Source organism: Chamaea fasciata, unplaced genomic scaffold (genome assembly GCF_029207755.1).
Source record: "Chamaea fasciata isolate MVZ Bird 193981 ecotype frontalis unplaced genomic scaffold, bChaFas1.0.hap1 SCAF_20, whole genome shotgun sequence".
Lineage (NCBI taxonomy): Eukaryota > Metazoa > Chordata > Aves > Passeriformes > Sylviidae > Chamaea > Chamaea fasciata.
In genome coordinates this window covers 5,822,958-5,847,434 of record NW_027094105.1, presented here as the reverse complement: position 1 = coordinate 5,847,434, position 24,477 = coordinate 5,822,958, and the positions used below count along the sequence as shown (strand labels likewise).

General features: G+C 53.2%; 1 protein-coding gene and 1 long non-coding RNA gene across 7 annotated transcripts; one reads left to right on the top strand and one right to left on the bottom strand.

Moving 5' to 3' along the window:
* The first annotated feature begins 318 nt into the window (after window positions 1-318).
* Window positions 319-24,200, top strand: SH3GLB2 (SH3 domain containing GRB2 like, endophilin B2). 6 transcript variants are annotated; one of them, XM_066201406.1, is made up of 12 exons: window positions 319-405; window positions 8,082-8,223; window positions 8,515-8,643; window positions 9,318-9,451; window positions 9,921-10,013; window positions 13,662-13,724; window positions 17,829-17,852; window positions 20,369-20,458; window positions 20,660-20,760; window positions 21,256-21,270; window positions 21,869-22,130; window positions 22,777-24,200. In XM_066201406.1, exons 1-12 carry the CDS (start codon window positions 343-345, stop codon window positions 22,882-22,884), a joined length of 1,224 nt encoding a protein of 407 aa, XP_066057503.1. In that variant the 5' UTR covers window positions 319-342; the 3' UTR covers window positions 22,885-24,200. The 6 variants fall into 6 exon arrangements, with proteins under 6 accessions (XP_066057503.1, XP_066057505.1, XP_066057504.1 ...); XM_066201408.1 differs by lacking the exon at window positions 13,662-13,724; XM_066201407.1 differs by lacking the exon at window positions 21,256-21,270.
* On the bottom strand, window positions 1,263-16,706 carry LOC136299629 (uncharacterized). The gene is made up of 3 exons (XR_010723535.1): window positions 16,650-16,706; window positions 5,415-5,562; window positions 1,263-3,496 (listed from the first exon to the last, which is right to left on the bottom strand). It is a non-coding gene; the product is annotated as an uncharacterized lncRNA (long non-coding RNA).
* Window positions 24,201-24,477: the final 277 nt, after the last annotated feature.

Genomic DNA, 24,477 nt, shown 5'->3' with positions numbered 1-24,477 from the left:
GCGGAGAGCCGCCCGCCGTCGCACCAATCGAAACGCGCCCGGCTCCGGGATGCGGCGGCGAGCGCGGCGGAGCGCGAAGGGAAGGGGCGGGGAGAGCGGCGCGAGTTCCTATTGGTGAACGCTGACAGCTCCCACCGCCTCCGCCCCCGCCCTTAAAGGGGCCGCGCCCGCCGCCCGCGCCTCCGCCCGTCGAGGCGCTGCCGGGGCGCGCGGGCCCGGTAAGAAGTCGCAGCCCTTTTAAGAGGCGCGGAGCGGGCGTCACCCGGCGTTATAAAAGGCGGCGGCGCGGCGGGCGCGGTGACAGCGGGGGCGCGGCGCGGCCGGGGCGGCTTTGGGGCCGCCATGGAGTTCAACGTGAAGAAACTGGCGTCGGACGCGGGGGTCTTCTTCTCCCGCGCCATGCAGGTGAGGCGGGGCGGGTCGCCACGGCAGCGGCACCGCCCGCAGGCCGCGGGGCGGGAGGCGCGGGGGATCCGCGGGGTCCAGGCCCCGGCGGAGCCAGGGGGGTGTTTGCTCGGCCCCGGGGAGGCTGGAGAGGGAGATCGGGGCTGGGTGGGTCCGCGTGTGTGAGCCGCGGCCCCCGGAGCATCACCCGCAGGCGCATCACCTCGGGAGCATCGCCCCCGGCCGGGGCTCGGGGGTGCCGGGGAAGGTCCCGAGGGAAGAGCGCCGGGGATGGTGCTCGGCGTGGGGAGGGGAGCGCGGGGCCCGCCGTGCCTGGCGTTTGTTGACCCCAGAGAAACAAAGCTGTGTGATCTGGCGTACGGCTGCTTTGTCCGTGCCCAGACCCGCCGGGAAGGGGTGCAGAGCTCTGGAAAAGGTGCCCAGGGAGGACGTGCAGTCTCCCACTCAGGAGACGCTCCAAACCCACCTGGGCACATTCCTGTGTCACCTGCTCCAGGTCACTCTGCTTTGGCGGGGGGCTTGGACGGGATGTTCTCCAGAGATCCCTTCCAAGCCCAGTTGTCCTGGGGTTCTGTGGGATGGTCCCTGTCGCTGGGGACGGGTGGTGGAGGTGCCCTGGTCTGGTCTGCACTTCACCCCTGGGCAGGAGCAGGAGATACCAGGCCCTGGGAAGACACTGGGACGTTCAAGGGATGGGAAGGAGCTGCTGAGAGCGAGCAGGTCGGGCCTGCAGAGCTCAAAGAGCGTTTGGACAACGCTCTCAGGCACAAGGGGGGATTCTCGGGGCTGTGTCTGTGCGGGGCCAGGAGCTGTATTTCTTGGGTCCTTCCAGCTCAAAATACTCTGATATTCACAAATTTGAGATCAGGAGCTTCTGGGGATGAAGTAACCCCCGCTGGAGCTGTGAAGAAATTTGGGTGCACACGAGCAGCAGACATGCAGCAGGTGGTGAGATGGAGCTGCTGAGTGTTTTCATTTCTTGGGCGTAATGACTGAAAAAACTGCTCTTGTCTGGCCAGGAGAGGCAGGTGAAAACTGGTTGGGATCCTGCCTGGAAAGTGAGGTCCAGCTGGGGACTCTGGGACTGGGCTTCTTGCTCTGCCCATTGCGTGGGGGCTGGTAAACAAACACAGCAGAGCTGCCTCATTCCAGACCTTCTGTGCAGTGGAGTAATTCTGGCTCTGCTGGGGACTGGTCTCCTGTAAGCAGATATCACCTCCTGTAACCGTGCCAGTGAGTCATATGGTATGAAAAAGGGAGATATTAACTACAGGTTCAAAATAAGGAGCAGATGGAAAGCCTAAAGATGCTGTTCTCGTGCAAATGACCTTGGATGCAGAAGAAATGCTGGAGAGAAATCTTGTGTTTAGAAGCCTTATTGTAAGTCTCTGATAAATGTTTTTTAGCTCCAAGGCGTAGGAAGGAGACAGGCCTGGGAACAGTGTCTGCACACAGTGATTCCAGAGTAAGGAGGCGTTTGTAAATCGTGGCTTCTGCCTGCTACACCTACTCCACTGTCTCGTACATGAATATTCATATGCCTAATTACAGTAGTAATTTATTGAAACCACATGAGCACTGGCACTTGTGGACAGCAAGCAGGTGTGTAAGGAGGGGGAACTGGAAGGAAAGAGATCTGTGAGGCTGAAAACCACCTCATGGTAGGTGACTGCTGGGGGAATTCAGCCCTTTTGGGTGCCTGGTGAGCCCTGCCCCATCTCCCCCAAGAGGCAGCAGTGACAGCTGAGGTCTGCTGTGGGCAGTGAGGGCTGGGTTTGTAGCGCTCTTTAGCACTGCAGATCTAGGATGGGAATAAGCTGTCTAGAAAAAGCTGTTTTCTGTAGCATTTGGAGATGTTTCCTCCAGCTCCAGGCATATAACAAAGTGATGTTTTCTGGAACTGCAGCGACTGGGAGATAAATGGACTGGCCATTATGTGCTGTTCAGACAGCATTAGCTCCTGCTGTCTGGCAGAGCTGTCTGACCAGCACAGAGGAGCTTCACTTGAACTGGCATTAGGGCTCAGCCAGGGAGAAAGGACACAGGGCATGGTCAGCACAACACCTCTGGGCTGGCTCAGGGCAGGATCTGGTTTGAAATCTGTCAAATACAACCCAACATAGGTGCAGGAAGAATGATTTTGGACTAGGTTCCTCATGACAAAAAAAAAACCCAATCAAAACAGCTCAAACCCACTGCTCCAGAAAAGCAGAGCAGATAGTAAAGTTGGGGTAGGAAAGCAGTGGGCAGCTCTGCTACCCTGGGAGTGGGGGACAAGCTTCTAGGCTTGGGCACTGCAGGGGCACAGCTTGTGTAGGATCCAGCATTCACCTGGGGATGGCCTGCATTGACACTTGCACTACCAGCTGCAGCCATCACATCAGGACTCTGTGAGGGGTGCAGCACCAGCAGACAGACTCCTGAAAGGCCTCTCATCTTCACCTGAAGAAGGGCTTTCCTCTTCGATCAGGTGCACCTTCCAGTTACCAGTGAGTGGGTCTGACCCCAAACCGTGGCCAGGGGAAGCTGTGTGGTCACACACTGGATGTCTCTGTTCTAGACAGGCTGCAAGCCAGGCTCTTCAGGGAGGTCTGGAAATAACTGTCGGTGTCTGTCTTTTGTCAGTTCTGATGGAAACAGGCTCTGGGTGAAAACACCCAAGTGTGAATACAGCTTTTTGGTGCTTATCTCCCCCAAATGTCATTACCAAAACAGCTAGAGGCTGACTTACTCTGTCTTGAAGCCCCTGCAGACAGACAGACTCCCCCAGCTCCCTGACCTGTGGTGACAAAGTAGACTTTTATCATTAGTAGATAAAATAAACCCTCTGCTTGCTGACCTTATTAGTGTTCACACTTTAAAAGTCGAGAGAGCAGAAGAGGACCTAAGGAAAGGACAAGGTCTTGGTAGGGACGCAGCCAGGACAGCTGACCCAAGCTGCCCAAAGGGATATTCCAAACCCTAGGACATTTCTCAGCAATAAAACCTGAGAGAGAGGAGTAGGTGGGACATCGTTATGGAGCACATTTGTCTTTTGGAGTAGCCACAACATGTGCTGAGGCCCAGCCTCCCAGGAGTGGGCACACATCACCTGCAGATGGGAAGAAGACGAGAAAATATTTTGGTTTTCTTTGCTTCCACACACAACTTTTTCTTCATTAAACTGCCTTTATCTTGAACTGTGAGGTTTCCCCACCTTATTTTCAACTCCCCTGTTCTGCTGAGGAGGGAAATGATAGAGTGACTTGGTGGTCCCTCACGTCTAGCCAAGGTCAACCCGCCACCACAGTGTTTTTCCTCTCCTAAATGCTGTGCTTAAGAGTTAACCAGGCTGTCCCTGTTAATGGCTTCCTTCTGTCCTCTAGCACAGTTTCACTTGGCTCCCAGCCTGGCTTTCCTGACTCCTGGTGACCAAATACTCGGAGCAGACTCTCTGTCTGGTCCAGAGTTGCTGAAAATCAGGCAGTTTTCAGATGCTGAGTGGCTGTGGCTTCTTTCCGACTGTAACCCTGTGCAAAGAGAGAGCCAGATTTGCTCAACCGACTGTGTTGTGCTTTTGATCACCAAAACAGCAAATGTTACTGTGTTTTGGGCATGCTGAGCTGTTTGGAGGCTTTGAAAAACCCAACAGTTCAAATCTACTGGCAGGCACAGGAGACTGTTCCTAGTTTAACTGTCCTGGCCATGGTTTGATCTTTGTAATTTAAAGTGGAAAGTCAGAAGTAACATCCAGTTGGGTAAAACAGGGACCCTGCAAGTGGTACAAGGGCCTGAACTCTGCCACCAGATCCTCTGCAAGGGACCCTGTCAGAGATCACAGCATACAGGCCTGGGCTTTGATTATACTGGGATTTTATTCCCCTGGCTTTTAAGGAGAGGAAGGTGCTGATACTTTCAGCATGGGAGATTTTAAAGCCTAACTCTGATGTCCTTGAGTCCAGGCCCAGCCTGTCTGATCTGTACCTGCAGTGCAGAGGGGCAGCCCCAGCTCAGCACTGCCTGCTGACCCTCCTGACACCCCAGACGTGTGTCTGCCAGCTCTCTTGGGGGAAGGGGCTTTTCCCCAAGCTGTGAATGCTTAGGGCAGCTGCCCTAACTGCAGTCCAGCACGTCCATGCTCCTTTTGGGCCTGTGGCCCAAGTGCTGCTCTCCTGCTGGGTCACCCTGTTTGCCCACCTGATAAAGCATCTCTTGTTCCTGCTAGCCAGCCAAGCCTCCCAGAGGAAACCCAAACCTTTGGCTGAATTATTGATGTCCTGGAATGCAGCACAGCTCTGCTCTTCCTGGAGAGTGAGAGTGGCACTGACAAAAGGCTGCCCTGCATTATTAAGCACCTGCTCTGGGTCAGCTGCAAGGATGCATCCTGCAGGGGAGCAGCCTCTCAGCGCTGCTCCCTGGCTCATGGTCCCAGGATGCAGGTCTGGGAGTTGGTTCAGGGCTATTCACCCACTCCTCAGGTTCTAGAAAACAAATGGGAGTAGTTCTGCCACGGCAGGATGGAGGAGCTGGAGGTTCTTAGCTCTGCAATTGCCTGTGCTGGCAGCCCTGCCTCTCTCCCCTGGGATCTGCACCAAGCCTGTAAATTAACTTGACGAAACCAAGTATCACTCCCATTTGTGGCAATCTGTTGTAAAAGAGAGCAATGCTTCTACTCTGGGAGCAGCAAGATATAAAATACTCAAAATCTGTCTTTTTACAGTCAGGAGGCTTGAGGGTCTGGTCAGTTCATTTCTCCCCCATCTTTTGGCATCACAGTGAAATCTTTTCAATCAAATTTCTGTGTTATGAAAACAGATTCTCAGGAATAGAAATCCTTTAGAGGATTTCTGTATAGTGCCTGAAGTGTTTGAGTAGCCAAATTTCATAAACTGCTGTTCTTCTCCCCTTCTTTTCACTGGGCAGCCAGGTAAGAAGGGACCAGCAGCTGAGATCTATTGCCACCTAAAATCTCAGATTTCCACTTGCACCAGACAAAAACACAAGCCAGCTCGTAGGTCAGTGTAACTTACTTGTAATGTCCTGTGCTGGCTGTGCTTCCAGGAGAAGCTTCATCTGATCTCATGGCAGGCTGCTCCTGCAGCAGGTGCTCCTGCTCTCCTTGCACTTCATGGCACATCCCCACTGCTGCTGTGGAGTCGGGTGGGTTCTCTGACAGGTCTAAAAAGTCACATTAGAGGTCAGATTGAGCTGGATCAGTGACTCTCTGTGCCCAGGGAGGAGGAGGAAGTAGCCCTGGGCTGGGTTCAGCACATCCAACTCCTGGGCAGGGGTCAGGGAGACACTGAGGGAATTAAATGTCAGTGGAGTCACAGCCTCCCGTGCCTTGCACCCCTTCCTGACCTTCATGGCCTCCTTCCCAACCCTGAAAGAAAGCCTGAATAAGAGATTGTTTTCTGGCCTGACCCTTTGGAACCAGGGGCTGTGACTGAGATTCCTGCCCATCCTCCCCTTCTGGCATAGCACCCAGGCTTGCCTGGTCCTGGTGCTGCCCTCAGCCTTGCTGCAAGATAAACAGCTTTAGTGCCTGACTTAAGAATTGAGTTTCTGAGTTCTGGCAAGTGCTGAGCTGTGACCCCTGCACTGAGTTACACAAAACAGCCACAGAGGACAGTGATGCCAAAGATGTCACTTGCTAAAAAAGCAAAGGACCCCAGAGCTGGAGTGGTTGAGGACAGTGGCAGCAGCACTGTGGGGATGCTGGAGGGCTTCAGCAGTGATCTGGCACTGCAGCAATGCTGTAAGAAGCTGACTCAATTCAGCTGATAAGAAACTGGGTTTAGGTTTGACAGCTCCAGGGCAGATGCTGGTGCAGGATAAGCCTAAACTGCAGGAAAAAAAGCTGGACTTGAAAGTGAGATGAGGTCTCAAAATGCTGTCTGGGTAAGGGGGGCGAGAGAGTCTTATCTTTGCATCAAAGAGTCTTGGCGTGTTTCGGAAAGATCTTAAACAGATGACTCAAGAATCGATGCCAAATACCTGGGAAGTCCCAGTTTGCTGCATGGCAGTGACTCAGCCCAGCCTGGCAGAGTCTGAAACACAGCCCTGGGCTCCCAGCAGTGACAGAGGAAAGCAGCCTCAGCCGCCGAGAGCCATGTGTGACCCCCAAAGAAATCACAGACCGAACAATACAAACACCCTCTCACCCTGAACCTGCTTTTACCCGTGTCCAGCAATGGCCAGGGGACCACGGCAAGCCCTAGGTAAAATGATGTGCCAGTGACCAGGGGCTGCTGGTGCAGAGACCAGCAGATCCCCGTCCCTGCAGCTGAGGATCTGTCACCACCCACACCCGGCAGAGCACTCCACTGCCTGGAGCCCGAATCGTGCCAAACAGGTCGCTGTGTAAACATACCTGGAGGGCTTGTGTATCTCAGACATCTGGTAACAGGACTCCAAGGCTGTTTGCCCCCGCTCTGGGCTCTCCTTATCTCACTTTGTTCCCAGCACTGGGCTGGGTGGGAAAGGAAAGAGCTGGCCAGGAAGCCTTTCAGGAAGGGCAGCAGACACCAGATCAAGACCCCATGGGAGGGACACCTTGGCCCATCTAGAGCTGAGCTCTGGTGTAGGGAAGCAGAGAGGAGAAGGTTCCAGTGGTGGATCAGAGAGGAGCTGCATTTCATCTAAGAGCTTTAGGCAGGCTTTAGTCTTTGGCATCTGATGGTGCCAGTGTTGCACAGTCCCGTGTCCTGATGACTCAGCAGGGGCATCAGAGACCCTTTACAAGGGGTAGGGGACAACTGGAGCCTCTCTAGGATCCCAGGTGGCACAGCTGGCCAAAGAGTCTTTTAGCATGATCCAACAAGATGCTGGTTCTGTCAAGAGCAGAGAATTGTGCTTAAAAATACTCTGAAGCTGGCCAACTTCACTGAAAGGAGCAAGTGGAAAATGAGGATGGGATGAGATGGAATGGGCTTTTCTCTCAGAAATCCCTCAAGGAAGCAATGGAGGGTGTCCAGGCCATCTGAGGCTGCATCTCCAGACTGACAAACCTGGTCAGATGTCACTGCCCAGTATGAAAGCACTGGAGACTTGCACAGCCTAATTCTCCCTGCTGCTAATTTTAAACTTAAAAGGAATTGAAGAGGGAGGGATTGTCCATTGCCAGTATGAATCTGAGTGCTGAGAAGAGCTGGACAGTGTATATTTCAATTACCTGCTTCAGAGTGTGTCCCAGAAGAAGAGCCACTTGCTGGAAGTGGTTTTATCTAAATCCTGAGTTTGAGTCTGCTGACATCAGGTGGTAGTGACATTCCTGACCCCTTGAGTTTGCAGGACACAGTCAGTAGGAGATGAAGGGATTTAGCACCTTCCCTCATGTGAAGGATGTCTGTTGCTCTCCTGCATGAAGCAGTGGAAGCCATGTGCATATTTAAATAGATCCCTCACAACTGGGGTATTTTTGTACCAGACCTTATTAAAAGTTACTTTTTCTGGAATATTTCTCGAACCTGGAGTTTATTTTTAGCCCAATGCTTGTTCTATTCCTGGGCAAAAAAAATTGCCCTCTTCCCCTGAAAGATGCCTGGGGAAAAAAAATGACACCTTGAAGGGTTTTTAGCTCTGTTCTAAGGTCAATGCACAAGACAAGAGCAGCTTCACTGTCTCTTACTAGCTCTCTAACGCAATGTAATTTTGCTTTGGAAGAACAAGATCTAATGTCTGCTTTCTTCCTGCAGTTTACTGAAGAAAAGCTGGGCCAGGCTGAGAAGACTGAACTTGATGCCCACTTTGAAAACCTTCTGGCCAGGGCAGACTGCACAAAGAACTGGACAGAGAAGATCTTGCGTCAGACTGAAGTTCTGCTACAGCCAAACCCGAGTGAGTCCAGCTTCTCCTAAGGCTTGAAGGACAAATGGCACTTGCAGCTCAGTGCTGGAAGTCATGGCCTCTGGCAGTGAGCCCTGTGGGGTTTGTGGGGCTTGGGAGACACTTGTCTTTGCCTTTCTTCCCTGTGCAGCTGAGAGCACCTGACAGCACCCTGGGGCAGGGACAGCTGCTCCTGGCACTGGTGCCTGCTGTCCAGTGCATCACTGAGGACTGCAGGGGGTGGGCCATCATGAATCCCAGTTCAGGGACCCTCTTTCAAGCTCCCTGGTGTCCCCATTGCAGGTGCCAGAGTAGAGGAGTTCCTGTATGAGAAGCTTGACAGGAAGGTGCCTTCCAGGGTCACCAACGGGGAGCTGCTGGCTCAGTACATGACAGAGGCTGCCAATGACTTTGGGCCAGGGACACCTTATGGTAAGTCAGCCTGGCTAATGAAGTAGTCCAGGGAATCCATCCCTTCCCAAGAGAATATCCCTGTTTTGCATTGAGATGTGTGCAGCAGGCTCTTTCCTCACCACGCCAAGCACCTTTCTGCTCTTAAATCCTCACAGTTGTCCCTCCCTGGGGGAATTTTGGGCTTCTTTAAGCAGCACACCTGCACAGAGACACAGCCTTCACTTCCAACTGCCCTTGCCCCTGCCATGAGCTTTGTTCCTGCTCTCCAAATCAATAGCTGTTCAATAGCGAGTCCTGTTACAGCCAGAGCAGCTGTGACTGCATCTATAGCCAACGCTGCCTAATCAACTCATGTTTTCTGCTCTGGTGCTTTTTAATTTGCTGCTCTGTTCCCCTGCCTCTGTTTTATGAGGCAAAGAAGGATCAGTCTGCGCAAGCAGGTAGAGCAGTAAAATACATCAGTGGCACAAGTGCCTCAGCAGATAGATAAGATCAGAGCTGCCCTGGGAGCAGTGAAAAGATGCCTCAGGCCAGCAGCAGAGTGGGTGGGGCTGGAGCTGGTGTGGGACAGGCACAGTTACCTTGCCCAGGCCAGGTACAGCTGTGCCTGTGTCCCCCAGCACGACAGTTTTGGCTGAAGCCAACAACATGTTAATTGGTTTCTCTGGAGCTGAAGGTTTCTGTTGTTGCAGGAAAGACTTTGATAAAAGTTGGAGAGACTCAGAGGCGCTTGGGTGCAGCAGAGCGGGAATTCATCCGCTCTGCCTCCATCAACTTCCTGACCCCACTGCGCAACTTCCTGGAAGGGGACTGGAGAACCATCTCTGTAAGTGTGGTAGCAGGGATGGGGAAGCTTTTCATGTCCCTGGAGACAAGGAGGGCTGGGGGAGAGGGAAACAGTGCCAAGAGAACCCTTTTTCTTTCCCTATGATAAATGATAACTCCCTACCTCTCCTCTTAAAGAATGCAAGGATGAGGGAGTCCTAACCCTAGATCTGCTCAAGTTCCCCCTCTGATAGGGAAGGGTTGCCAGCTGATGTGCATGAGGAAAGTAACTCATTTCCCCACTGCTGCAGCTTGTGGGCACCACCCATCACAGGCTGCCCTGTTTCCAGGAGGCTGTCCTGTATCCCTGGCAACCAGCCCCAAAACTCCTGCTAAGGAGACGAGCATAGCAACTGGTTCTTTTCTCCCTGGCATGTTTTAATAAAGTAGATTTGATTCCTAGTGATAGCACATCCCCTCCTCAGCTCTGCTTCTAAGCAATGTTCCCTGACCCCTCCTGTCCCTTCCAGAAAGAGCGGAGGATCCTGCAGAACCGGCGCCTGGACCTGGACGCCTGCAAGGCCAGGCTGAAGAAGGCCAAAGCTGCCGAGGCAAAAGCTGCGGTAACTCCTCCCCGCATTTCCCTCCCCGTCCTTCTTGCCCCAGGGCTGGGCTCACAGGGTCAAAAATTAGGTTACCCTGCTGTGTCCTGTCTCTGGCAGGGACAGCTGGGGGAGTTCCTCATCTGGGATGGAAGGGAACTGGGAGCCGGAGCCATGTGCCTGTTTCTGAGATGTCCTCCCTTGGGGGAGTTGTTGAAGCAAACAGTTCTGAGCTTCTGGAGTCTGGAAACTCGCACTTGACCCAGGCTCCTGCCTCCTGACTGATCAGGGTTGCTGGATGAGTTGTGCTAGTAACTAAAAGGCTGAATCTCCTGAGGACTTGCTAATTTTCGCAGGGGCTCTTAAACCAAGCCAAGAGAGAGCTGAGCTGGGAGGTGCACAAGGGAAAGGCTGCAGGAGTGCAGTGGGAGCCTGTAAGGGGTAGCCAGGGTCAGACTGGCTCACGGTCTGTCCCTGAGTCTCTCTGCTCACTCAGTTCATGGTGCTCAAGTTACAGACTTGTCTTGCCCTCTAGCTTTGGGGAATTCATCACACTGGGCACTGATGGGTTCCCTGGAGGGCCTGGTTGGAGCAGGTTGTCATCCTGTAGAGCTCTGGCTGTTAGCACAAGGACCTGCCAAGTTCTGCTTTTGGGGCCAGGAGCTCAACTGGCAAATGTGTGCAAGTCACAACCAGCTGGTCCTTGTCAGTCGGTCTCTGGGATGCGCTGGGATACACAGCCCTGCTGTGAGCCTGTGTCTGGCCATCTGCCAGCTGGGCCTCTGGCCTTGCCTCTCCCTGGGTAGCCAGTTCCCAGGTGTTTTCCCTTTCCTCCAGCTCCAGTTACATCCACAGCAGATGGGGAAGCTGTGCTAAGCTCAGCAGCCTCCGTCAGCAGGTCCGACAGAGAGCTCAGACCTACACAGGACAGATGTGAACAGAAGTAGTCGCTGCCCTTTTAAAAAAGCCTCCTCTAATCAGTCAGGTCCCTCAGATCCTCTGAAAGTAACCTCAGGAATCCCCCATTCCCCTTCTGAAGGGGACAGTGCTCCCAGCCTCAGGGGGAGCTGGTGGCCATTGCTTTATCTTTAAGCTCAGATCAGAGCAGGATCTCCTGTGCTTCCTCCCTTTCCACCCTCTTTACCTTGCCTCCTACAGGAGGTGATCCCACGGCCTCTCACCTGCACACACACCCCTGGTTTAGAGACTCCTCTGTAGCTGAAAAAGACAAACTTTGTTTCCCACTGGAACTTTTGGGGTGCCCCAGGCAGGTGCAGAGCCAATCCAGGCTTTCCAGGGTGTCCTCCCCAAGCCAAGCCTCAAAGTAGCAGAGCAGCTGAAAACACTGAGCACAGCAGCAGAGCAAGTTCAGCTGCTGCTGTGGGGACCCATCTCAGCTAAAGGGTGGGTCCCTGGGCTCTGGGTGCCTCTCTGACTGCTGGATGATGGGGTGGAAGCTCCCAGCACCAGGGAGAGCTGCTTCCTCAGCTCTGAACGCCTCATCTAGATCACAGTTAACATGCCTGGAGTCCTGTGTCACACCTCCCCAGCCAAGCTGAAGTATCCCAGCTCTCCCAGCTCACCTCTCTCTTGCTGCTCTTCCCCTCTGTAGTGCAAATTCGTGTTCCCACAGCTTCTGTCTCCTGATGCCCCTGGAGTGCTGCTGCCCAGACCCGCGAGCTGCTGTGGAGCACCTGGGCTTGTGCATTTCCCACGGACTCTGTGCTTTGTCCTTCCTGTTGATGCTGTTTTGTTTACTAACCTTTTTGTTTTGTTTCTTTGTAATTTGCTCAGTGTGAGGGAGATGTGAGTATTGACCGTGCTAACAGTGCTGTGATTTTTTTTTTTTTCCTTTAACACCTCTCATTGTCTCTTTCCCATTTTTAAAAAGAAAATTCATATCTCCTTTGTCCCGTTGGGACTGGCCCTGCAGCATGTTCTGAGTGTGATCAGGGCTGTGGCTGCCTGGGGAAGGTGCTCCAGAAGGATGGGAGTGTCAGAGACCTGCCTGCAGCCCCTCTGGAGCATCTCTCAAGTCCATCCACACTGACTGCAAGCAGTGCTCAAGAGAGGCAGGGGCTCCCCTAAAGACCCCCTCGGGCTCCTCCAGCTGCAGGCAGGAGGAGGTGGGGCTGGGTGGCCAGTCCCTCTCTGGAAGGGCAGCCCAGAGACAATGACAGGCAGGATGATCTGGTTGTGGTGCTGTTCTGCCCCTTTTCCCCATTACCAGAGTGGAAGGGGGAGGGAGGTGGGTCCCTTTTGACCACTGCTTGCAAATACAACTTCTCCATGCACAGAAGTACAAGAGAAGCTTGCCTCCTTCATCCCATGTGCTGTGACTAGTTTTGGGACTCCCTGGAGACCAGGGAATGGGAGGAGAGGTTTCTTCAGTTGCTCTTGATCTTTAAAAAACAAAAAGCATAAGCAGCTCTTTCTGTGAAACACCCTTTCTTCCCCACAGGGAGGAGTCCAGCCTACTTGCTATGCTGGCCTCAAACCTCACTGGTGCATTTTTTCTCCCTATATTCAGGTTTAACTTGAAATAGGAATTGCTCCTCCTTATTCCTTCCTCCAGCCATCCCTAAAACTCCTAAATGGTATGGAAAAAAAAAAAAAAAAGTGGCTGGGACTGCCTGAGTGCTCTTCCACACACTGGTCACTCATTCCAGCTGGCTGCTTGGGGCCCAGCAAAGTGGGTCAGTGCGTGTAAGTGGATCTGGGTGACTGCAGGGAGATTAACCTGGGAGAGAGAGCCAGAGGCCTGAGGGGATTAACACCAGAGCTGGGATCCAGCAGGACTGTGCCAGCCCTACACAGAGGCCACTGTGCAGTAAGGGCTGCCCAGGAGGGTTCCTGGTGTCAGGCAGCTCCTTGGTTTGTCTCTTTGGGTGGTGCTACAGCCAAAGGCCATCCCAGGAGGAGGCCTGGTCTTCACTGAATAAAAGCACCACGTTATGTGGTGGTTAATGAGCCCATAACTGTGTGAGAGTGGACTGGATCCATTGAACTTCCGGTGAGGAAATCTCTGGTGTGCTCAAGTCTTGTGCCCCTGGGCAGAAGTTTAGCAATGGAGAAGGTGACTTGGAGGTTTCCTGACCTCTGGGATGGAAACTCCTACACTGCCTTTGGCTAGACCTGGCTTGGCTAAGCCGTGTGCCTTCCTGAAAACAACAGATCTGGCTCTGTTAGGAGGAGGCAATGTGCTTGGGGAGAGTGAGAGCAGTGAAGGCCCTGTGGAAGGAATTCTCAGTGCTGGTAAACACTCCTACTTTAAGGGCGAGGCCCTGTACTGTGACTGTGAGCAGGAGGACAAGGGGAAGGAAGGTCCTGCCCACAGCACTGAACTAATGCAACGAGAGCAACTTGCTGGCTGCAAGGGAATGGGAATGCCTTTAGGATCATGCTGTGTGAGCTGACAGCTGTAAGTACAGGCAGAGTTCCTCACAGTAGAAGTGTCTGCTGTTCAAGTACCAGGTGTGACTGCACAAGCCTGGCCTCCACACATCACTGCTGAGATGTTGGGAGACATCCTCCTGCCTCTCATCAGGATCCAAGCAAAGCTCCCAGCACAGGCAGGAAAAAAGCCACTGGTCTCTCGTTCCACCCATCACCCGGTGACTCCTGTTGACTCCTCCAGTGCCTTGTACATGACACTCTATTCCCCCCCAGGCTGTGCCTGACTTTCAGGAAACCAGACCTCGTAATTACGTGCTCTCGGCCAGCGCATCAGCGGTAAGATCACCTCGTCCTGGGTACTGCCTCTCCAACCTCTTCCTGCCCCTCTCTCTACCTGACTTCAACTCAGGCCTAGTGCTCTGCTGTTTTCAACATTTTAATGTGACATGGGCTGCCCAGGGTTCCTCTGCCTCAGCCTCGAGGGTTCACATCACCCCTGTGGGGCTGCCTGCTCAGGGTCTGGCCCTTTGCAGCTGGGCTTGCTTTCCAAACCAGCTTCCCTGCCAGCCCTCTTCCACACCTCTAGTGGAGATCTTCTGATGGGTTTTCATTGCTAGGGGAGCAATTGAGAGGAACAACCTCCAAGAGGGGCCTTTCTGGATGGTTCCAGCTCTACAGTGGCAGTGTCACACGTGTGACTGCCTGGTCTGTACCATGGTGTCAGAGTCAGAGGCTTTGAAGCTGGTCAAGAGAAGCAAATGTGGAAGAATCTCTTTGCCACCAGTGTCAGTAACTGTGCAGGTTTGTCTATTCTGCAAACAGAGGCCATTTTTTACTGTTTCATTGTGTTGGCAGCTGTTCCACAGCCAGATGTGCCCAGGGTGGGTGAACAGCCTGCTGTGTCTCCACTCTGTTGCACTGAGTGGATGTGGCCAAACAATTGACTTCCCATGCTGTGTTCATGGCTCCCCATTGCACAATGTCACATTTCTCGTTAAAATGTTGAAAACTGATCATCTTGCTTCCCAACTAGCAATCAGAACAACACTGATGCCTGCTAATAGAATAATCTGGGAGTGGAATCTGCAGATACAAAAAGGGACAGCTCGGCCTTCTCAGAAACAAAAAACACTGTGGAAACAAGCCGGATTTGGTTAATGGGAAACCCATCCCATTTGGAGACAGAGGTGTGTCTGAGCTGACAGCATCAGTGTTAGTTCCTAGGGGGATCTGTCCTGACCTTTTTGGAGAGCGATGCTGGGATCAGAAATAGCTTTGCACAGTACCTAGAAAACGATTTCCATCAGTCCCAGGCTCAGTGATGAGAGCGCTGCAAAAGAAACTGATCCTGGGGATGCTGCAGCAACTGCTCGGTTCTCCTCTCTCCTAGTGCAGCTCAGGGCCAGCTGGTGGCTCTGGCTTCTCCCTTGGGCAGGTCTCTTCCAAGGGACTGCAGTTGAGCTCTGGGAGACCCAGAGGAGAGAAACTGGGCTTTCCCTGCCTCTGAACAGATCAGGGCTAAAGCACACCTGAAGACATTTGTACAATGTGTATCTCATGGAGTGCCCAGGCACTCAGCTGGACACATCCAACCCTCACCAAAAAGTACCTTGATCTTTCTGCTCTATAACAAAGCTGCTCTGGGGAGCAGGTGCCACATACAGGAACAAACAGCACAGATTTTGTGGGGTGTTTTAGCCAACAAGTGTCTACCCTGGGACACGTGTGCCTAGTTCAGTGCTCCCTCATCAGACTCTGCTAGTGCTGGTGGCACTGGGCAGTGAGAGCGGGGCTCTGGGAGAGCAGCCAGCACTGACCTGACCACGTTTGATAATTGCACAGCAGGGCCTCCTCCCAGGAGTGCCTGTGGGAAATGTGCTGGCCTGGCCAGTGTCAGGCCTTGTGCCTTCCAAAACTCTTCCAGGGGCTGCAGTTGGCAGGTGAAGGGCCACCTGAAGTCCAGCTGCACTAGCAGGGGTGACCTAAATTACAGTTTGCATCTCTAATTAGCAGAACACAGGCTGAGCCCAGGCCGCTCCCTGGCTCTGTACAGGCAGGGCTGCTTTGCTACAAGCTCTCAAATCCCAGCATTCATCCCAAGGGGTCAGGCACTGCAGCAAGGTAGGAGCTCTTCATCCTGTTGCTCTGCTTTTCTTCCAGGCCAGAGTCCTTGTGCTCCTTCTTAGTGTGTACTGACAGTGCAGAGCAGTGGCTGCTGCTCACCTCGCTCTTGAGCTCGGCTCCTCTCTGGAGGGAGGGGTTGGTTTTGCCCAAGGTAACAGCTTTGTCTTACAGGTGAGCAAACAGGTCAGCTCTCTCCTGGACCGCATGCCCTCAGCCGGGCTCCGATTTGGATCCTAAATTTTACATTGTTGGTTTTTGGAGAGGTGGATAACACAGTGCTTTAATTTTTTTTTTCCCCTTCCACAACAGGAGGGCTCAGATGGAACTAAATCCAAGAAAAAAAGCACCTCCCTTGTTTTGTATGAGTTGGAGGCTGAGGAGCCATTTCTCCTCTCTCCCACACTGACCTTTTGTTTTTGTGTAAGAAGGTGTATGTGAGCTGTGCGAGCCTAAATATCCCTTCCTCTCAGACCCTGCCATGTGCTGCACTCCTAGGAATGATTCCAAGAAAAACATATTGAGTACCTTGAAAAGGATTCCTCTGGCTTGAGCTGGGGTGCAGGAAGACAATAGCAGATTGTGGCCTTTTCTGCTCTCTGAGCTGTCCAAAAAGGAGCCACACAGAGTCTTAGCCCTGGGGTAGATCTGGGCAAAACTGCACTGTCCCAGAACTCCACAGGGTCGGATCTGGAGGTAGCACAGCAAAGGTAACAGAAAAGAAACAAATCTGGCTACAAATTCAATGGATGCTGCACTGATTAAATGGGGCTACCATGGCTTAAGGACTGTCCAGAGTGTCTGAGATCAGAGGGGAGCTTCCCTTTGCTCATATAGCAAACCTTGCTCCAAAACCACGGGGATGTGCTAGCAAAGGCCTTGTGCCAGAGAAGCAGTTCAGGATCTGTTTCTCAGCTTCCTACAGGATGCTTCCACCACCTCTTTCCAGAGTAGGAGCTCTTGGAAGAGGAAGGAGCTTGTGTCCCCACACATGGCTGAAGTTGGCCAGGCCTTACTCAAACCAGTTCCTGATTTGCAATAACAAAACATTCCCATAAAAGTCAAAGAAAACACCCACCTCAGCACCCAGACCAATACAGTAATTCCACTCAAGTAAGAGATACCAGTCAGGCTACTTACCACAGAGCAGGAAGCAATCCCAGGAGCCTGGCAAAACACCTCCCTGCTTCAGCCCTCCCCAGTGCAGGCAGGTCCTTATGTTGGCTCCTTATATTGGCTGCTGAAGTCTCTGCACCTGGGGCTCCCACAGCTCACCTGAGGACAATTGGTGACTAAAGCTCAGCTGAGAGAGTCTGGTCCAAACAGAGCCTGCTCTCCCTCTGACACCCATGTCCAGCACAGGGGCCCCCAGTGCAACTTCAGCTGTGTCTGGTGACCTTCCCTGACCTGCAGAGGTGACACTGGGTGGTGAAGCTGGGCTCCACAGGGGTCATTCCCTGGGCCCTCTGGTGTGGGTGTTGCAGGCAGGCTGCTGTGCTCCCAGATCCAGGGGGATTTCACACTGCCAGGACTGAGGCAGTAGTTGGCTGCTGAGGAAAGGCCAAGCCAAGGACCTCTGGGAAGGATCAATGTGTTTTTCTGCCTCCTCTCTCCCTTTGCCGTTGCTGTGTGTGACTTCTGTTCATTGTTTCACGTCCTGAAGCCAGATCCCACAAGCAGCTGGAGGTGTCCAGTGTTCTGCTGCCTCAAGTGTGCCCCTGTGGATGAGGAGAGTAGGAAGGAGAGTAGGAAGGAGTCGTGTGATGTTTTGCCTGGCTCAGAGGCACCATCCAGCCCCTGCTTCCTCCTTGCTGAGGCTCAACAGACCTGTTGGCCGTGCAGGCTGGGTGGATTATCCCATTTCTCTGGACCGTGGCTGAGGAACAGTGGCCTCTGTGTGGCCTGAGCTCAAAAAGCTCCCTTGCCTCTCCACACTCCTAAAAGAAGGGCTGTCCTTCAACAACAGCTTCTGCAGCTTCAGCAAATGAGCCTTGCTCTGCAGGGGACTCCACTGGTAATCCTTTTTTTCCTGGAGCCTGTGGAATGCAGCGGCTGTAGCAGCCCTGGCAGGGAGCAGAGCTGGCGTGCTGCTGACTCTGGGGCAGGGGCTTGCTGTCCCATTGTGAAACTGAGCTCAAGGGTGCAGGAATGAGGGGAAGGGGCATGGATCTGGCAGCTGCTGCTGGGTGAAGGGCTGACTTGTCCCTGGGGTTGGCCTGGTGTGTCCATGGAGCGTCCTTGCCTGTTGGTGTTAATGCCGAGTGCTTCACGACGTCTCCAACACTGATCTCCTTTCCTGTTGCTCTGTGGCCCCTACAGCTTTGGAATGACGAGGTGGAAAAAGTAAGTACCCAGCTGGAATTGTGCTCAAACCTTCTGGGGGTGTTCAGAGGACGGGCGTGCTGTGGAACCCTTCCTGCTCGCAGGCAGGGAGGAGCAGGGGCCGCAGCCCTGATCCCTCTGTGTGGTTCAGTGCAATGGCAGCAGCTTGGGATGAGCCGTGGGCCTGTTGGCTGTCCCTGGTGGGAGACACTTCCCTGGCATCCAGGTGTGTGTCTGTGTGTGGTAAAAGGAGGCTCAGAACCCTGCACTGTGTGGCAGGAGCAGAGCTGGTGGTGAGGTGTGACCCGGCTCTGCTCCCGTGGCCAGGGCTCCGATCCTCCATGTGCCCCTGGCAGCCCCTGGCCTAACCCATCCAGCTGGCTCCACACAGAGCTGGAGCAAGGACAGAGCATTTCCTGTGCACATCCCCAGCTGCTGCAGGGAGCAGCTCAGTCAAGGGGGGAGGTTTGAAGCCTCATGGAGTTGATTCTCTCTGGGTGAGCTGCACTTGCCCTTCTGATCCGCAGAGGCTCTGGAAGGGAAGTGTGAGTTGTCCCTGAAGGCGGATGGAGGGCTGAGACCAAGGTGAGCTCTGTGTGAGCTCCAGCATAGCATGGAGCTTCCAGAGACACCTTCTGGGATCCTGTTCCTTTCACACCTCAAACACCCCCAGCAGGCATTGCTGAAGCCTGAAGTGCAGGGTGGCAGAAGTTCCTGTGTGCTGTGCATGACAGCAGCCTGTGGCTGTTACTGCAAAGGCATCCACAGAATGCACTGGCTGTTCCTGACCCAGCTCTTCCTGTCCTCTAAATCCTTCAGTCCCTCAACCAAACAAGCTGGCTACAGTCATGCAAGGAGCTGTTCCTTTATCCTTTCTCTTTGGGCTATTCTGCTTGGATAGACCGAAGTGTGTAAGTAAATGTTGAAGTTCTCCATGTCCTGGAGAAGCACAAGACTGGAAGGGGCCTCCCAGGTCACCATCCAGCTCTGGCTTTATAGGAAACTACATCCTGCAACTGCTCAGAGTTGGCAGGGAGAGGCAAATCCCAGGCAGCACCAAATAGAGCTGGGTCTGCCTAGCACAAGTTTAAATAGCTCTGAATACTGGAGTCTCAGCTCAAGAATCACTCGAGAATCAAAGGGAGCAAGAATCACTTGGTGTTTTGAAGGCATTGCACTGGTATTTCCTGTTACATTCCCCCTTCTCCTTTAAATAATCCCCTTCATACAGAGGATGCAAAAAAATAGATCAGTTGAGTTGCAGCTTAAAATAGACAAATCTGATTAAAAGAAAGTCAAAGCATTTCTTTGTTGTAGCCTGGCTCTACACTGGTAATGCTGGTACTGGATGAGAGCTGTGCTGGCCCCAGCAGCACCTCCAGCTTGTCCTGCTGGGAATACTGGGTCTCCTCTGGGGTCACCAGTGACATGGCCTCTGCTCTGAGACTGTCACCCTGGCTGGATCAGCCCTCTGGGTTCAATTCCAGACATGTCAGTCCGGTGCCAGAGTGGTCAGGGCATTCCCAAGGCAGCAAAAGGAAGCCCTGCACCAAGGCAGCTCTGATGGCTGCGTGCTCCTGGAGAAGGGGAAAGGATTCCCTTTCCAGTGAGCTGGAGCTGAGTGGGTGTCACTCCTGTGGCCGGTCACGGCACATCCCAAGAGGACACCAGCCCTGGTGTTAATGCTGCCTGCTGCAGAGAACACACAGGGATGCTTTGTCACCCCTTTCCATCAGCAGGAGTGGAGAGCCGGCACCAGAGCACTTGGCTGCTCCGGCACTTCTGGATCTCCTTGCCAGGGTCCACCTGAGGATTCTGGTACTGCAAAAGTGGCCCAGTGTAAATGTACTGTTTGGTGTGGGGGAGAGATGGGTCTTCAGTGTGAGCCTATGACTGAATTCCCAAAGCCTGCTGTGGAGCTGCCTGCTGTTCACCGGTGTTTAATTCCTGGTAGCTCAGAATCAGTAACTAGCCCCAAAGGAGACCCTTGGGTAGAAGTTGGATTGGGGCGTTCATTTCCGCTGCAGATTCAATTAGCAGCAGCAGTTTGGTAAAAGCTGCCCGGCCTCAGTCTTTGTTCTGTGGTGATAAAAACAAAACCACTGCACTTCCAGAGGGAAGTCTAGGGAGCCTGTGACATTCCTATGCCTGCAGATGCAGAAACAGGATTAAAGGGACCGGAGCCGGCATGGGACTGACTTCCCACATACCTCAGGATTAACAAAGCCTCCCCATCTTCATGTTCTAGTCTTGTGGGGGAGTAGGAGCTTCCCTGCTTGATGCGTCAGTTTGGAGCTGCCATTCCATCACCTGCAGTGATCCAATGTAGGACTAAGAAGGAATCAAGCTGAAATACAGCCAGAGGTCTCTGGGATCCCAGCCCAGGGTCTCTTGTGGCTGCTGCCCAGTGTCACAGCTGCACGTGGATCCTGCAGCACCCGTGCCTTGCTGCCCAAGGGGGGGTGTGGAGGCAGGGGGCTGCAGAGGCAGCACAGGGCTCCTGCCTTGTGCTGCCTGAGCCCCCGTCCTGTTTGCAGGCGGAGCACGAGCTGAGGCTCACACAGACCGAGTTCGACCGCCAGGCTGAGGTGACCCGTCTGCTGCTGGAGGGCATCAGCAGCACACACGTGAGTCCTCCTGGGCACCCGGGGGTGGCAGGGACTGCAGAGACTCCTGGCTCCTGCTAGGAGGATAATGGAGTCCTGCGTGTGGAACAGAGGTAGAAGAGGTGGTAAATTCGGGGTACCTCAGGGGAGCAGTAGCTGCAGCAAGAGATTTCTGTGCCTGGCAACCAAACTCAGTCAAGCTGATGGTCCTTTTCCCTCCAGGTGAATCATCTTCGTTGTCTCCACGAGTTTGTGGAGTCTCAGACCAACTACTATGCTCAGTGCTACCAGTTTATGCTGGATCTACAGAAGCAACTGGGCAGGTAAGACAAGAGACTGCTTTTACTTCTCTGAGGGTTACTGACCTCCTTACCCCCAGCTCAGGGCTCTTCCCCCCTCCCACATCATAATGTTGGGCAGAAGTTTTAAAGTGGCCTCACAGCTCGGACAGAGCTTCTGAGTTTACAGAGCGGTGATCAGTCCTGATGATGGTGGTGCATTTGGAGCAGGCTTTGCCATTGGATTTTTACATTCCTCTCAAAGCACAATGGCCACGGGAGTTTGAACATTCTTCCTCTAAATTAGTTAAATCACACAGGACTCAAATTCCTGTTGCCAGGCAATGAGCCTGAGCATGCTCTGCTCCAGCAGTAACAAATCCCAGATGCCATATTCTGTGCTGCTGGCTGCACATCCCTTGGGGTGGGCTGGGATGTTCTGTCTGGTACTGCAACACCAGCACAGGCCTGACCCAGGAGGGGCTGTTGCCTCTACGTGCTTACTCACACTCCTGTTCCATTCTTTTTCCATGCCTGCAGCTCCAAAGGAGAAATGTAAGTATGATATTGGCCAGGATGAGCTCTGAGGGCTCTCCTCCCCTCGGTGACTGTGGGGTCTCTGTGTGATCACTGCCAGGGCCAGAACTATACCCCCTTAGACAACTGAGCCTGAGTTCCATTACTGTCTCTCTCTAGAGAGCCTGAAAAGCCTGGGAGCCTCCAGCTGTGGCATCCAGGTTAACAGCATCAATGCCCATCCCTTTCCAGAAGAATTAGGAGGTAGAACAGGTAACACAGACTGTGTGGGAGCAGGGCAAGGACACAGCACAATGCGCCCAGTCAAACAGAGCCAAGAGCAGCACCTGCCCAGTCCCCTCTGCAGTGCCACACGTCAATGTGGTACTCTGCAAGCTGGTGAAACAGAGCACTGGAGTAAGAATAGGCAGACAAGTGTCACCTGCTGCACAGTGCCAGCACCCGAGAACTGAGAGTGTTTCCCCACCTGAAGGGCAGCGTGGCTGCATCATAGCTGGGTATGTAGGCTGCAACTCTTGAGTGTCATCTTTGCTGAGCAACTGCTCTGAAAGGAAGAGCTCGTTGTGGTTCCCCAGGCTGGATCCTCACTGAACTGCGCTTTTTTCTCCCGGGTAAGATTTTCAGGCACGTTCGTAGGCAACGCAGACTCCGCATCTCCTGCAGCCGCTACCTCTCCTCCCACTGTTGCTGCTGCCACTCTCCCTGCTGTGCCTACAATTCCCGTGGTGCCCACAATTGTTGGGGTGCCCAACACCATGGCAGAGGGTGTGCTGAACCCCAATGAAGTCAAGCCTCCTGCCAGTGGGACACGCAGGGCCCGAGTCCTCTACGACTACGAAGCAGCTGACAGCACCGAGCTGGCACTTCTTGCCGATGAGGTTGGTGGCTTTGCTGAGTGCTGGATTTGGCCATAACTGCCCAGCAGCCTGTGGTGTGCCCAACAAGGATTTTGGTTCCTTTTCCTGCCCCTAAAACCTGCTTTATGAAACTATAATAGAGTCTTTACCTGGATACCAGTATCTGCTGAGTTGCAGTGAGCTTGTGCTCACGGCCATTCACTATTTAACATCACTCAAATAACTCCTCCTGTTGAAGCCCAACTGTACCCAAAATAAATACTCCAATACTCAGTATCTTCACTGTGACCCTCAAATACAGCTGCCTTATCCAGAGCCATGAGATAAGCTGTTGGCTGGAGGCCTGCTCTAATGATGCTGAGAAAGAAAAATCAGCAAGTTGGAAACTTTTCTGTTCTCTAGACTGAACTTCTCTATTCAGAAGGGATGACGTAGCAATATGTAGAAGTACCTTGAGTCACTTTGGAGAATGAAAAAGCAACAGGGACATCACTGGGCAATTTTCCATAGATCTTGTGTTAAAGCTGCAGATAGCTCCAGGGAAAGGGCACAGATGCCTGCTAAGTGAACTTCAGGAATTAGTGTTCTTTCAGTCCCCATCTGACTGAACTTCTTGGCTCTGTCTGCAGAGTAGGGCCCCGTCTAATGTGCTGTCTTTTCTCCCCAGATGATCACTGTGTACAGCCTGCCAGGCATGGATCCAGACTGGCTCATAGGGGAAAGAGGCAACCAGAAAGGGAAAGTTCCTGTCACTTACTTGGAACTGTTAAGTTAAAGGCTAAGGAAGAAGAATGTACAAGCAGAATGCACCCCTCATCTGGCACTTCTAATACGGATTTCCTCATCCGAGACCATTGCTCTCTTCAGGGTCGACACTCCATTGCTAATATGGGAATTGTGGGAAAGAAGTGGGAATACTGTTACAGTGAGGTTTTGGGCAAGGGCTGATGGCACCCAAGACTGAATTTGTTACCTACCAGTGGAGCCTGCTTTGAGGTTAGTCCTGATGGCACAAGATTCCTTACTTTCTCCCTTCCCTGCCCTAGTCTCGTTCCTTGCAGTGGCTTTCCTGGGGCGAGTGAGCTGTGTCCCTCAGCAGCTGCTCACCACTTACCCTCGTGTCTGGTGTGGGTTAGTGCCCCTCTGTCCCTCCTCTCTTCTCCAGCAGTAGAATTGCCCAAGTCCAACCACCGAGCATTCCAGTAGGGAAGTGTCCCACGCACCCCCTCTGACATGTCCCGGCACACAAGGCAAGGAGGCTGCAGTTACAATGTGGGAGCCTGTTGAACCCACCCAGCCTGCTCACCCCTGGGAGACCAGCAATGCACAGCTGGCCACGAGCCACAGTCACTGTCCTGGGGCCAGGAGGCTCCACCTACCCCTGTCCCCTGACGTTGGAAGATTCCTTTGTGGAGACCAACCTGCAACCATAGGGCCTAACCCCAAACTTCTGTGCAAGGGACCATGCATCTCGCTTGCATTTCCTCTGGGAAATTGCTCTTGGACTGCAAAGTTTACAAGCCTTTTTACAAGCTTTGCTCCCTGTGTTATTGTCCAGGCTTTTCTTTCGGTGTGTCTGTCCAGGCATGTTTTAGCCTGACTTTATTTCCACCCTGAATCACTGATTTAATGAATGTTTCCCCTCCCATGTCAGCAGTGAACAGACTTGGTGCATCCTAGTGCAGAAAGGGACAGTCCCACCTGCTGTGACCCCCAACAAGGAGCTGTTCTTGGCCACACACACACCACGAGCCAGGCTGTCCTGGAGGGATGGGGTGGTTTAGCTCAGGGGGGTGTGTGTGTGTGCCTGCTCACTCTGGAATGAACTCTTAGCTAGAGCTCACCTAAAGGACTTCCACTTGACGTGTCACGAGTTTTCCATTCAAGCTGGATGGAAGAGAAACTCACCTGCACCAAGCTCTGCTCACACCCTTCCCCTGGGTATGTCAGAACTAACTTTGCTTGTTTATTGATCTTTTGCACTTTCCCCAAAGGTATCGTGACCATTCTAATGTAACAGGGCACTGAGCACCTGTGTTTGTGGGGCTCATGGATTTCAGCACTTATTTGCCAATAAACAAACTGCCTGACCTCCTGCCTCAGCATCCTCTGTGGGCTCAGGGCTGTCCTTGTCCCCAGCCACAGGGCTGTGGGGACAAGCAGGGAGACAAAGGGAGCAGCTCAGGTGAAAGCAGTGCTCTCCTTCTACCCCAGGCTTGGAAGCTGGGGTTAAAAGCAAAACAAAGCTGCTCATCTTTCCTGTCCCACCTGACACTCCCAACACACTGTCAAGAGCCTTGTGGTTCCTTTCCCAGCTGACACATCTCAGTTGTACTACAGCTTCAGGGGCTCTGGGAAACAACAGCTC

Coding starts and splice junctions, on each gene's coding strand:
- SH3GLB2 (XM_066201406.1), top strand. CDS start 343: ATGGAGTTCAACGTGAAGAAACTGGCGTCGGACGCGGGGGTCTTCTTC. Junction 8,224..8,514: donor TCTGCTACAGCCAAACCCGA/GTGAGTCCAGCT, acceptor TCCCCATTGCAG/GTGCCAGAGTAGAGGAGTTC. Junction 22,131..22,776: donor TGGCACTTCTTGCCGATGAG/GTTGGTGGCTTT, acceptor TTTTCTCCCCAG/ATGATCACTGTGTACAGCCT.